This window comes from Petaurus breviceps, unplaced genomic scaffold (assembly GCF_028583685.1).
Source record: "Petaurus breviceps papuanus isolate PSGF00001 unplaced genomic scaffold, PetGlider_PUasm1.0 90825, whole genome shotgun sequence".
Taxonomy (NCBI): Eukaryota; Metazoa; Chordata; class Mammalia; order Diprotodontia; family Petauridae; genus Petaurus; species Petaurus breviceps.
Genome location: NW_027187353.1, coordinates 16,948,751 through 16,961,052, shown reverse-complemented (window position 1 = coordinate 16,961,052; position 12,302 = coordinate 16,948,751). Strand labels below are relative to the sequence as shown.

At 47.0% G+C, this 12,302-nt stretch overlaps 1 protein-coding gene across 3 annotated transcripts in view; it reads left to right on the top strand.

Moving 5' to 3' along the window:
- ACSBG1 (acyl-CoA synthetase bubblegum family member 1) overlaps window positions 1–12,302 on the top strand; it is a 129,939-nt gene that overhangs the window by 74,233 nt on the left and 43,404 nt on the right. Inside the window, exons 1-2 of one of the 3 annotated variants that reach the window (XM_069071394.1) lie at window positions 6,744–6,893; window positions 7,697–7,834. The exons of the other annotated variants lie outside the window; for them this stretch is intronic. Coding sequence (XP_068927495.1) covers window positions 7,785–7,834 — 50 coding nt within the window. The 5' untranslated portion in view covers window positions 6,744–6,893; window positions 7,697–7,784. Of the gene's footprint in view, window positions 1–6,743; window positions 6,894–7,696; window positions 7,835–12,302 lie in introns of those variants that run through there. 3 annotated transcript variants of the gene reach the window in all.

Below are 12,302 nucleotides of genomic sequence, written 5' to 3'. Positions count from 1 at the left end.
CCAGTATTTTGCTACCATGAATAAAGGGCTTCTATAAATATTTTTGCACATGTAAGTATAGACTTTTAATAAATGCTGTTCCCTCCTATACCTCACACGGGTAGCAAATGTCAAGGCTAGGACTTGATGAACTCGGCCTTTGCTCAAAGCCTTCCCGTGAGGAAGACCCAATTACCCTCCAAGGTGATTCCTTCCATTGCTGAGTGGCTATGAACTTTAGGAAGCTTTTCTTTGCACCCAGCATTAGTTTGTCTTTGGGGCAGCATCCAGTCAGGTTTTTTCCCAGATCTGGGACCCTGTGCCAACCCTTCAAATGCTGGAAGAAAGCTGCCCTCTCCTCCCTAGGCTTTCTCTTCTACAGACTAAGGACCCCCAGTCTTTCGGCCCCTCCTCATACAGTGCTAACATGGGCTTTGTCATTGTGGTTTCTCTCCTTTGCTTGTTCTTCAGCTTATCGGGGTATTTTTCCAAACTTGTGATGTGGATGTGGCTTGGCAAAATGGAAGGACCCCTGGATGTGGAGTCAGAGGACTTAGCTTCAAAATCCACCTGGGACACTCACTACCTACCTTGTGACCTTGGTCAAGTCATTTCTCTTGCCTGAGGCTCAGTTTTCTCTCTGTGTAAATGGAGAAGACTGGACTAGATGACCTTCAAGGGCTCTTCCAATTCCTGTCTAAGATCATTGGACTTCCTAGGATTTTATTGGCTTGGGAAGCTCTCAGCCTTTCCACTCATACATAAGGATGCAGGTGACTCGAAGGAGTAAGGGGGCATTTAGCCTAGGGGGTGGGATAGCAGTCTTTGTGTTTTTGATGGCTGTCACTTGAAGGGGAAGGCAACTTGTCCTGCTTAGCTCTGGAGGCAAGACTTAGGAGCAGTAGGAGGAAGTTCCAAAGATTGGGAAAAGTTTCTATACAATTGACCAATTCATACATGGCTGCTTTGGGTCAACAGGGTTAAGGGACTTGGCCAGGGTCACACAGCTAGTAAGTATCTGAGGCCAGATTTGAGCTCAGAAAGATGAATCTTCCTGACTCCAGGTCCAGCACTCTATGCACTATGGCACCATCTAACTGCCCCTGCACATTTTTATAGTCCTTTGGGCATAGTTCCAAATTTCTCTCCAGAATGGTTAGATAAGTTCACAACTCCACTAACAATGCATTAGTGTACCATTTCCCACATCTTCTCCAGCATTTCTAATTTTCCTGTTGTCATGCTAGCCACAAGAGGTGAGATGTGGTACCTAAGATGTTTTGATTTGCATTTCTCTAATCAATAGTGATCAAATGAGATATTTTTAAAGCTCTTTGTAAACCTTAAAGTGCTATGTAAATGCTAAGTGCTATTATTATTGTTTATTTATTATTATTATTATTATTATTATTATTATTATTATTATCATTAGGTAGACACTGAGGTCCCTTCTAGATCTGAGGCTTTGTGGTTCTATGAAATCACTTCATCTTTCTGGTTCTCAGTTTCTTATCTGAAAAACTGCTATAATAACATGTTCCATCACTACACAAAGTGCCCTGAGAATGGGGATTTTATTGAAGGGGCTACAGCTTATCCAGACTTGGTATCTTCTCCAGTACTTAAATGGTGCTTTGCACACAGTAGCGCTGCACCCCTTTACCGCCTCCCCTGGCCAGTTAAAATGTGCTTCTTGGACTTGCTGAGAGGTCTGGGCTGAGTTCAGCCGAGAAATGACTGAGGCTTTTTCATAGTCCTGACCTGCTAAGGCCCAGGGAGGATGGGGGAGTAATGTCAGTGGCAGATTTTCTGTGCTCCTGCTGGGCTTCCTAGTCCCAGTCTCTGTAGAATGAGACTTTAAGGCCTTCTCATTCTTCCTTACTCAGGAAAGTTCATCTTCCATCTCTAAACCTTTGCACTGGCTATCCCACATGCCTGGGATGCCCCTCCCCTATTCCCCTCTACCTCAGAGAATCCCTTACTTTCTCTTAAGTGTTCCACATGGAGGGGTGGCAGTTGTGTGGGTAAAGAGAAGGGGGCTTCTTCAGAGGCTGCTGCAAAGATAGAAGTGGTGGAATTTGTTCATGGATTGGATCAGAGGTGGGGAACCTGCAGCCTCGAGGCCACATGTGGCCTTGAGGTTGAAGGTTTCCTACCCCTAGATTGGATACATGGCATGAGTGAGGCTGGAGAAGAGTCGAGGACAGTGCCAAAGTGGCCAGCCTGGGTGACTGACTGGGAGGATGAATGTGATTGAGAAATTCAGGATAAGGGATGGTTTGGGGGGGCAAAGATAATGAGTCATCTCCCCCAGCTGCTAGTGTTCTCTTTCCTAAGCTACCCTGTGTTCAACTACTTTATACATAATTTTATTTGTCCACTTTATATTTTTGTGATAGTCACTCGTAAATATTTATTTTTTTGTCTCTCTCCTTAGAATGTGAGCTCTTTACCAGTATGGATTGACTCATTTTTCATGCTTGTATCTCCAGTGCCTGGCACAGTGCCTGGTAATAGTAGGTGTTTATAATGCTTATTGATTGATTGAATGAGTGCTCATGAGAATATGGTGGACTCCAAAGCTATACCATATAGGTCAGGGGAGAGACTGGATGACTTCCTGTCTAAACCTGTGCCTCTCCCTGGCTCCTTAAAAAGTGATTGAAGGGTTGGAGATGCTTCCTCCACTGGGGGAGTCTTTTCACTGACCTATAATTATGACCTCATGTATGTAGGAGACATGATGTCACCTACCCTTCCCAAAGTCATCCTGGGTAGGGCCTGTCCATCCTCATTGCCCCTCCAATTACTGATGATTGGGAAGAGGGTATTGAGGGTGCCCCGAATGCCTGGTGGCTTCTAGAGGCTTCTAATCCCTCTAGGCTATTTTTCAAGGGCATCAGCCCCCAGAGAGTATGGAAAGGCCTTTTTGTTTCCTGAGCACATACAAAAGCTCCAGGAAACATCAACCAAAAAAAGAACAGACCTTGTGGAAAGATGCCTTTGGTCTTGATGGGAGGAAAAAACTGCTTAGCAGTTAGAGTGGCCCCAAAGGGAATGGGCAGGAGGAGGCAACAATATAAGCTGGCATCAGGTTACTTGGACAAGCGTCTTCTACCTCTTAATGCTACCGACTTGTTTCCTTCTAAGTTTTTCTCTCCTGGGTTCAAAAGCAGTGTAAGGTATGGCTAACTCTGAGGGTAGTAACTGCAGACATTTTTTCTCCATCATCTCAGCCTAATTTCAGTAAAGGATCATAGATTTGGAGCTGAAGGAGACCTTAAGAGGCCAAACTGAGGAATACAGAGGTTAAATGACTTGCTCAGAATCACACATCTAGTAAGTGTCTTAGATGTTATTAGATCAGATCTTTCTGACTCAAAGTCTAAACCAGGGGTGGGGGAAGTCTGGATTCAGTCAAAGGGCCACACTTGAGGACCTAGAGGGCAACATATGGCCTTGAGGCCACAGGTTTCCCATCCCTGGCCACTCTAATCTTTCTTTTTTTGGTTGTCTTCACCTTCCCTCAATCCCAGACCATTCACTTATAGGCTTGGACACAAATGATGGTAAATAGCCATACACTTTAATTACAAATTCAAATAGCATAGAAACAGAGATAAATATTTAAAGGAACATGCTTCTACTTGGCTGCCTTCCCCCTCTACCTCTTTCCCCACTGATCAGAGGGGAAACATGAAGTGAGTGATTGGATAGTCAGTCGGTCAATAAGAATTTCATAAGTTCCTGTACTGTGTGCAAGGCCTGACGCTAAGCTCTAGGGATTCAAAAAGAGGCAAAAAACAGTCCCTGTCCTTGAGGATATCACAGTCTACTGAAGAAACAATAAGCAAACAGCTGTATACAAACACACTGTGGACAAGGCAAATAGGAAATCATTAAAAGAAGGCATTTGCTAGCATTAGGAGGAGTTGGGAAAGAGAAGATGAGAATTGTGCTGTGACTTGAGGGAAGCCAGGAGGTGGAGGAGTACTCCAGGCATACAGAACAGCCAGGGCAAAAGCCCAGAGATGGGAGACTGGGCGTCATGTTTGAGGGACAGCAAAAAGGCCGGGGCATTGAGTACTGGAGGAACAGGGTATGAGAAAGCTGACTGGTCAGTCAGGAGGCCTTTGCTATGTGTGAGACACTGGGCTAAGTGCTAGGGATGCAAAGTAAAGCAAAGAGTCCTTGATTCGAAGGAGTCACAGCCTAATGGGAGAGACAACATTCACCATGTGTTTGCAAGCTGTGTAATATCAGAGGGAACACAGGGAGGAACCCAACAGAGAACTCCCTTTTGATCTTAAAGGTAATAGGGGGCCACAGGAGCATCTTGAGCATAGGGGTGAGTGGAAGATGCCTGTGGGAGAGAGGGTCTTGAAGGAAGGAGAGCAGCCCTCCAGCGTCTGCAAAAGTCTAGACCTGAGGTGATGAGGGGACTGCGCTGAGATAAAGTTGTGGGAGTAGAAGAGAGGGACGCATCCAAAAGCAATCGCAAAGGTAGAAGTGGCAAGATTTGGCCATGTGGGAGTGATACGTGGGGTGAAGGAGGAGTCAAAGATGGCACCCAGGGGGCAGCCCAGCTAATTGGGAGGATGGTTGTGATAGGAAAATTCACAATAGGGGAAAGTTTTTGGGGAAAGATAAGGGGTTTGGTGTTGGACATGTTGAGTTGGAGACGCCTGTGGGACATCCAGTTTGGGATTTCTAAGAGGTAGCTGGACATGTTTGATTGTGCCTCAGGAGAGAGACTAGAACTGGATATATGGAGCTTGGAATTAGCAAATGAGATACTATTTGTGAAAAGCACTTACCACAGTATATAGTAGGTGCTATATGTGTGCCTATTCTCTTCCCTCCCCTTTCCTTCGTTTCCCTCGGAATCATTTGCCTTATGATGATTACCAAACCTATGGAAAATGTTGAGACAAAATGTAGAGTAGAAAGAGAAGGGAGCCCAGGACAGAGCCTTGGGGGACACCCAAGGTAAGAGGGTGTGAAATAGAGAAGGAAACCAAGACTGATCAGTTAGATGGACAGGACAGTCAGGAGAGAGCAGGAGGGTTATGAAAATTGAGAGGGGAGAGTATAGGCAGGAGGAGGTGATTGGCACTGCCAAAGGTTGCAGACAGACCAAGAAGGGTCAGGATTGAGAAAAGACCATTGGATTTGGCCATTAAGAGCTCCCCGGTGGCTTTGACGACAGTGGCTTAGGTTGAGGGATGAGTCAGGCTCACTCTGACACACTCTGGTTGTGTAATCCTTGGCAAGATAAGGTTGTACCTCAGGATCTGAGGCAAGTCTCTAAGACTGAATTTCAGAGAAGGAGTTGATCCATACTGTAGGGGTGCTCTGCTGGATGCTTCCCATGACAATGAAGTCACAGGTCTAGTTTAACACCGTGCCCCCCCCCCTCCAAAAAAGCCCTCATCAATCCTGTAATTTATTAACTCTAATAATAAAGGTCTCAGAGCTAGGAAGAGTCAGAAACAGTATGTGAGCCAGGGTCTCCCCCAATTCTAACTCTAGGATTTTTTGTACTACACCATCTTGGATCTGGTAGCAAGGTCCCTGTCACTGAAGATATTTAAGAAGAGGTTAGATGCAGACACAAAAACCAGCTGTGTGACCTTGGGCAAGTCACTTAACCCCAATTGCCCTCCAAAAAGCAAAAACAAACAAACAAAAAACAAAAAAAAAGAAGAGGTTAGATGTCTGCTTGACAAGGGTGTTAGAGAGAGGATTCCTGCTCATATAGACAGGTTGGATGGGAATGACTGAAGTCCTTCCAAATCTGAGATTCCATGATTCTGAACTGGGCGTCAGGCTTGACCCTGGGGCTGGAAGCAGGATGGAGGGGGAGGAGAGAGGCAGTGAATGATGAGAAAAGACGCCATGAAGATGCCTTGTTTCCTTCAGCTGAGTTTTATTGGTTGTGTATAAATACCTTGGAGGCTGGCTGCAAGGATTTAGACTGTGTTGTTGTGTCCCTGGAAGGCTAGGAGGGAGTTGGGGCTCAAGCATCCTTTGGGCACAGAATCATGACTGTCCATGAAGAAGTGGCCCTATTTAAAGAAGCCAGTCAGGTCTTTGGGGTTTCTATGCCCTTTCCTGGGGGACCAGGGACAGCTAGAGATGGGGTAGGGAGGGGTAGGGGTGGCTGACTGACTGACAACCTCAGCTCATCCCAACTGCATTGTCTGGGAAGTTCAGAACAGGCTTTTTCCCCCAAAATGCCCTCCCCCACTTTCCTCTCACCCCATCCAATCTGCCAAGTTTCTGTCATGGCTTGCTCGTCTAACCCTTGCCCTCCTCTGCATAAGTGCCTTTGTTCCTCCAGGATGCCCAAACCCTCTCCTCTCAGTGACAGACTGAGCTACCTGTCTATCATCTTTGTCCCTAGGCTGGTTGTTATCCCTCCAGAAATGGGGCCCACACACAGCTTCTCCTCTGCCTCCTGGTTGGTGAGCCCTCTGCACCTGGGAGTGATTCTGCCTCCTTCCCCTCCCACTTCCTTTCCTCTCCCTTCTACCTCTTCCAAGTCCCTTTGGGCATTTGTGGATAGCAGCCTGCCTTGCTACGGCTCTCCAGGGGGGCAGATGGAAATCTGTCACAGAGGTTGGGGAGGGACACACCCCCATCCTGGGCAGCCAACAGGCCTGCTTTGGGGAAAGTCTACACAGCCCAGACGAGGGTGGGGCTTTCCACACCCTACTGCTCCTATTCCCCTCCCATTGTCACCTGCGGCAACTCCCATATTCATAGATTCCGTGCCCAGGTGATGCAGAAGGCCTCATCTATTAGCACCCAAGGAGCCTGGAGGAACCCTGGTCTAATGGAAGAGCTCTTGGGGCTGTGTTAGCCGATGCTTAGGCCCAGCAGCAAACACCTGACTGGGTGCACCCTCTGCTGTGAGTTAACCTTGGCATGGCTGGGAATGATGAAGCCAAGAGGGGGAATGATTGAGGTTTCCTGAGCTAGGGGATATAGGAGAAAGGAATTGGGCTCTGAGATCTACGATTAGGAGCCAAAGGAGAGGCCAGGGAGACTCGAGTGTGTCAAATGACTGGCTTGGGCGAGCCCAGTGTGGCTGAGACACAGTGATGGGGTCACCACCACCGGGCAGGGGGATTTGGTAGGGAATGGTACCTCCACCCTGGACAGCTATTTAAGTCAAGCTCACACTCATTTTATTGAAAGCATGTTTCTAGGCTCCAGTCTTGAGAGTGGGAATAGTGTGGATGTGCTTCGTCTTGGAAATGGAAGATCAGACTGGGAAATCTCAGACTTGCTCCCAAGGCTCAGCCCTGCTGCTGTGATTCATTCAGGAGGGAATTAGGGGGCCAGAAGGAATGGGGGGGGAAGTATTGGTTGGTACCTCCAAAACCCCTTGGGCACTAGAGCTAAAATGGCCATGAGCCCCAGGAATTTAGGTAGAGTATCCTAGCTTGGACATTGGGGGCCACTAGGTCAAAGGTGAGCTAGGGAGGCAACCAAGCCGAATTTGTATGAGTGCCAACCTATCCCAGGCTGAATGTGTTAGAGCATGGAGGCACAGGTGCCAGTGGCACCAGGGGAAAACAGTGAGTCATCCCCAGAATGGAGCCACAGGTGGGGATCGAGGCAAAGAGAAGTATGCCACCCTTCTCCTTCTTCAGGGTAGGGGTGAAGCCTAGTAGGGATCTGACTCATCTCCCATCCATCTCTGTTCCAGAACCATTCGGGGTAGCCCAGCCACTCTCAGGCTGATGCAGTTGGTTCGCATCTCCCTGGGGTAAGCAAGGAGCCATTGGTGGGGCAAGATGCCCAAGGTCCTACTGCTCAGGTCAGCTCGCTCCATTCTGAGGACAGTGTAAGGACCATGGACTGACCCCTTCCCTGCTCACTGAGAGTGGGTTCCCCTCCCCTTTCCCCCGCCAGACCCCTGCCTGGAATTCTTGTTCCCGCCATCCCTTGGTGAGGCCAGCTTGGGCCCTAAATGGGGGACCTATCTACATACTTGGGTTCAGGTTTCTTTCCCTTGTTCATTTACCATCCTATCCCTAGTATTATCCAAGGGACGTTTTCATCTTCATCTGCTCACTCACCAAAAAACCTATGCGAGCCCCCTGGCAGATATCAGTTGTTGGCCACTGATGTTGGGGTACAATCGGGGAAGCCTTGGGAAGAGGGGGGGCCTCTTGTGGGCCCTAGGTGAGGCATTCAAGGCCAGCCTCAGACACATCCTAGCTGTGTGACCCTGGGCAAACCACTGCACATCTCCGTGCTTCAGTTTCCTCAGCTCAGAAATGGGGCTGACATTATCACATACACTACACAAAGTAGGTGTGAGGATCAGATGAAACAAGATGGGTGCGGTTTACTGCAGGCTTCAAAGTGCTGCTTAAAGGCCAGCTTTTAGTAATGACTTTGCTTTTCTTTTTTCTAAACCTGACAATGGGAGGCTTTTGTGAAAGCTGTGCCCTGGTGTTTCTATGTGGCAGAGGTGACCCTGGGCTCTCAGAAGCTATGTCCATAGAAGGTCTTCACCAAGCAGGAAAGGCTCGGAGCAATGGGCTGTGCCTGTCTGCCTTCCAGGGACAGCCTAAATCCAGGAAGTGGGTTCATTACCAGAAGTCCAAAGTGGGATCATGGGACCCCAGAGCTAGCTAGACCCGGAAGGAGCCACAGAAATCATCAGGTCTAATCCACTCTTTTTCCACATGGGGAAACTGAGGCTTGGAGAGGTGACATGATCTGTCTAGGGTCACCCAGTAGTATGTAACAGATGTAGGACTCAGATCCAGGGCCCTCTGACTTCAAAGCTAGCTCTCCTTTCCCTGTACCTTCAGCTGCTCCAGAGAAGCATTTGCTGAAGTGAGAAGGGTTCACACTGCTCTGGGGGAGGGCTCACATGCATTGAAGAAGCCCTAGCTCTTCCAGGTGCTTATAGGAATCTGCTTCAGAACTTGAGATCATGGGGTTTAGTACCTTAGGTATCATTATTACTATATTGCTAGTAACAACAATAATATTAATAGATAACTCATCTGAAAGCTTTAGGGTTCACAAAGTGCTTCATATGTTTTATCTTATTTGATACTCACAACAAAGCTGTAAGGCAGGTGCTATTATGCCCATTTTACAGTTGAGAAAACTGAGGCCGAAAACTATCAGCTGACTTGCCCAAGACTAAGGCAGATCTTCCTGACTCAAAGTCCAGTCCTCCCATGATGGCACCTCATAGCTGCCTTGGGCTCCTTTAGAGCATCCAAAGTGAGTCCTTCCTGTAAAGACAGATGGGTAAACTGAGATACAGAGGAGTCAGCCCAATGTCACGCAGGTTATCAAGAGAGCTCGGATTTGGAACCAGGTCCAGGGATTCTGAGTTCACGGCTCTTTCCTCTGCCCTGCGCTGCCTTATTCTAGGAACATTCTGTTTCTCAAGGTTCACCATGGCATGGTGTGTGGCCTGAGGGCTGGAGGGAGGCAAGAAAAACCTTTCCCCAAGAACTTAGGTGAGGTAGGATAGATTACATAGAAGGGAAAACAAATCTCTTTCTATCCTTCCCCTCCCTTTGGATCCCTGCCCGGCCCCTAATCACTATTAACAAAAATGTTTTTTAAGCCTCTGCTCTGTGCCCAGTGACCAAGTCATAGTTAATTGGTGACCTGGAGTGGCCTCTGAGTCAAACCCAGTTCCTGCCAGGAATGGAGTAGTCTAGGGCCTCAGCAGCAGTCCTTGTCAGGACTTTATTTTTTTTGGTATTTTTTTTTTCTTCCCAGGAGAGAACGACATCTAAGACTGTCTGCTGAGTGCCACATTCACTGTTATTATCAGAGCAATTAATAGTGATGAAATATCAGAGGAAATGGCTAATTGTCTCAGGACCTCAGCCCACTTCCCTGGTCTCTTAATGCAGGAAGAATGTCCTTTTGCAGCATAGGACAATACCCTCACAATAATTATGGTAGTGTGGTGGTACTTCCCTGAGGGAGAAGTCCTTTAGTCGGCAGCTGGAGTTATCTCTGGGAGGTGCTAAGAACCAGGAAGGAAGCAGATAAAGCCTCTGAACAGACTGATTGGATGTCACAGAGTCTATGCTCTAAGACTGCTATACTTTATTCATAGAGATAAATCTCTCATGGACTCTTACTCTGCACACATTTCTAATAAGCTAAGTCACCTAGTTTGATAACCTGTAGCACAGGGTGTTGGAGGAAGCATTTTTAACTGAGTGGAAAGAGAGAAAAAGTGATTTTTAAGAAAAAAATTGGGCATGAATACTCAAAAAAACCAGTATTCTGTAGTATTTTGGTGTCAAGGCAAGCTGACCTATAGGTCAGTAATTGATGAAGACATTACCTAAGGCTGGGTGGGGCAGTAGAAAGATCTCTGGGTTTGGATTCTGGTTTTGCCATTGGGTAAGTGGTTTCACCTCCCCTTCTCTATTGAAGGAAGATAGATTAGAACAAAGGTTTAAAGCGATGTTAGGGGTCCTTCAACCCAACCACAGCAAATAGCAGAATTGAGATTCAAGCCCATGTCTTGAGATCATAGATCTAGAAGGAGTCTCAGAGCTATCTTGTTGCCCCCCTCCAAATAGATGAGGAAAGTGAAACCCAGAAGGGTGAACTACCCCAGGTCTTATAGGTGGTAAGCATCAATGGTAGGGTTTGAACCCAGGCCCTCTGACTCCAAAGCCCATTTTTTCCCCGACTGTCCCTTACCACCTCCCTTAGGTGCACACCTGTCTCTTCCAGCGCTAAACCCCAAATTCAGAAACAAGGCTCATTCATTGTTATGGTCCTGGACCACAGAAAGGCAGGGTAGTATAATCTGGATCTGTCGGCAGAAGCCCCTTCACCAATGAATTGCAAATTTGGGCCACATTGTCCTCAGCTGTCAAACAAAGGCCTTGGGCCTTCAAGGTCCTGCCAACTCTAACATTTTGATTCCATTGACTGACTCAGTTTGAATTTTACTTTAAGAAGTTCAGGAAATATATGATGCGTTTTAGAAAGATTTCCATCTCAAATGTCTAAATTTGGTTTTCTCAGCTTAGCACCTGTAATGTAATGTCAAGGAAAGGCAACTTCCCAGGTTCAAAATACCAGCATAGGTGCTCTCTATTTTATTCAGTGACAAACCAAGAACAGAGAAGATCAAAACATGACATCATTCCAAATACAGCATTTACTAAATGTGATTAAATAATCTCCAAGGACTACCCCACCCCAGGACCTTCCAATCATTCAATCAATTACAAAGTCTCTGTTCTAAATACTTCTCCACCCCTAGGCTATACCTTAATTAAGTCCACCACAAAGCCCCTCTTCTCAAATGGAGATTAGTTTCCAAACATAAGGTCAAAAGTTCCCCACCCCTGGATCACAATTGAATCTACCCCAGAGTTACATCAAGTTTAAACACAGCACTTAATACCCAAATGGAGGTCTTTTCTTCATCTTGACCCGAGGCAAGTTCTCAGCAATCTTAGTTCCTGGGGAGACAAGGCTTAGCAAGGCCATAAGATACATTGCCAGTCCCTTCATGAATTTATCCTCTGTCTGTAGAACAGTCCTAGAACCCCTGAACACATTAGCAAAGCCCTCTCCCAGGATTTCTGTAAACATACAACAAGAAAATCCTTCTTCAGGGCTTCTGAACCAACAGAAAGGCTCCCAGACCCCTGCAACAACAGCACTGTCCTTCACCAGTGGACAGTATTCACTCTGTCTGCAGGACAGTCTCCAGACCCCCGCAACAACAGCACTGTCCTTCGCCAGTGGACAGTATTCACTCTCTGTCTGCAGGACAGTCTCAGGGCTTCTTAACCCAAAGCCAGGTTCCAGGACTTCTTCAACAACAGGACTGTCTTTCACCAGTGGACAAATCTGGCAAAACAACATCAAAACAGACAGACAAAGTACCAGCAAAACAGCCATGTCTCCTCAGTCCTTGGCAGCTCAGGGGGCAGGTCTCAAAAGTCCAGGGCAATTCAAAGCGGCCACCAGCAATTCTCTTAGTCTCTCTCTCTCCACGAGGTGCTTCTCGTGTTCTTCTGCCTCTCTCTTGTCTCTCCAAATCTACGTCACCAGCTCCTCCCAGTTCAGGACTTTCTTTTCACATCACAAGCCCATCCCACAGGTGGGATTAACAAGCTCTGGGTTTTAACACAATCAATTTGAAAACCAAGCCAATACAGGGGGAACTTTAAATGCCATTACTATCACAGCACCTCAAGAGTTAAACTTTAGTTCTCTGGGAAACTCATATATGTGCAACAGGTCATCTCCCCAAGACACTGAGGCAAACGAGCTGCCTTTTGTGATATACA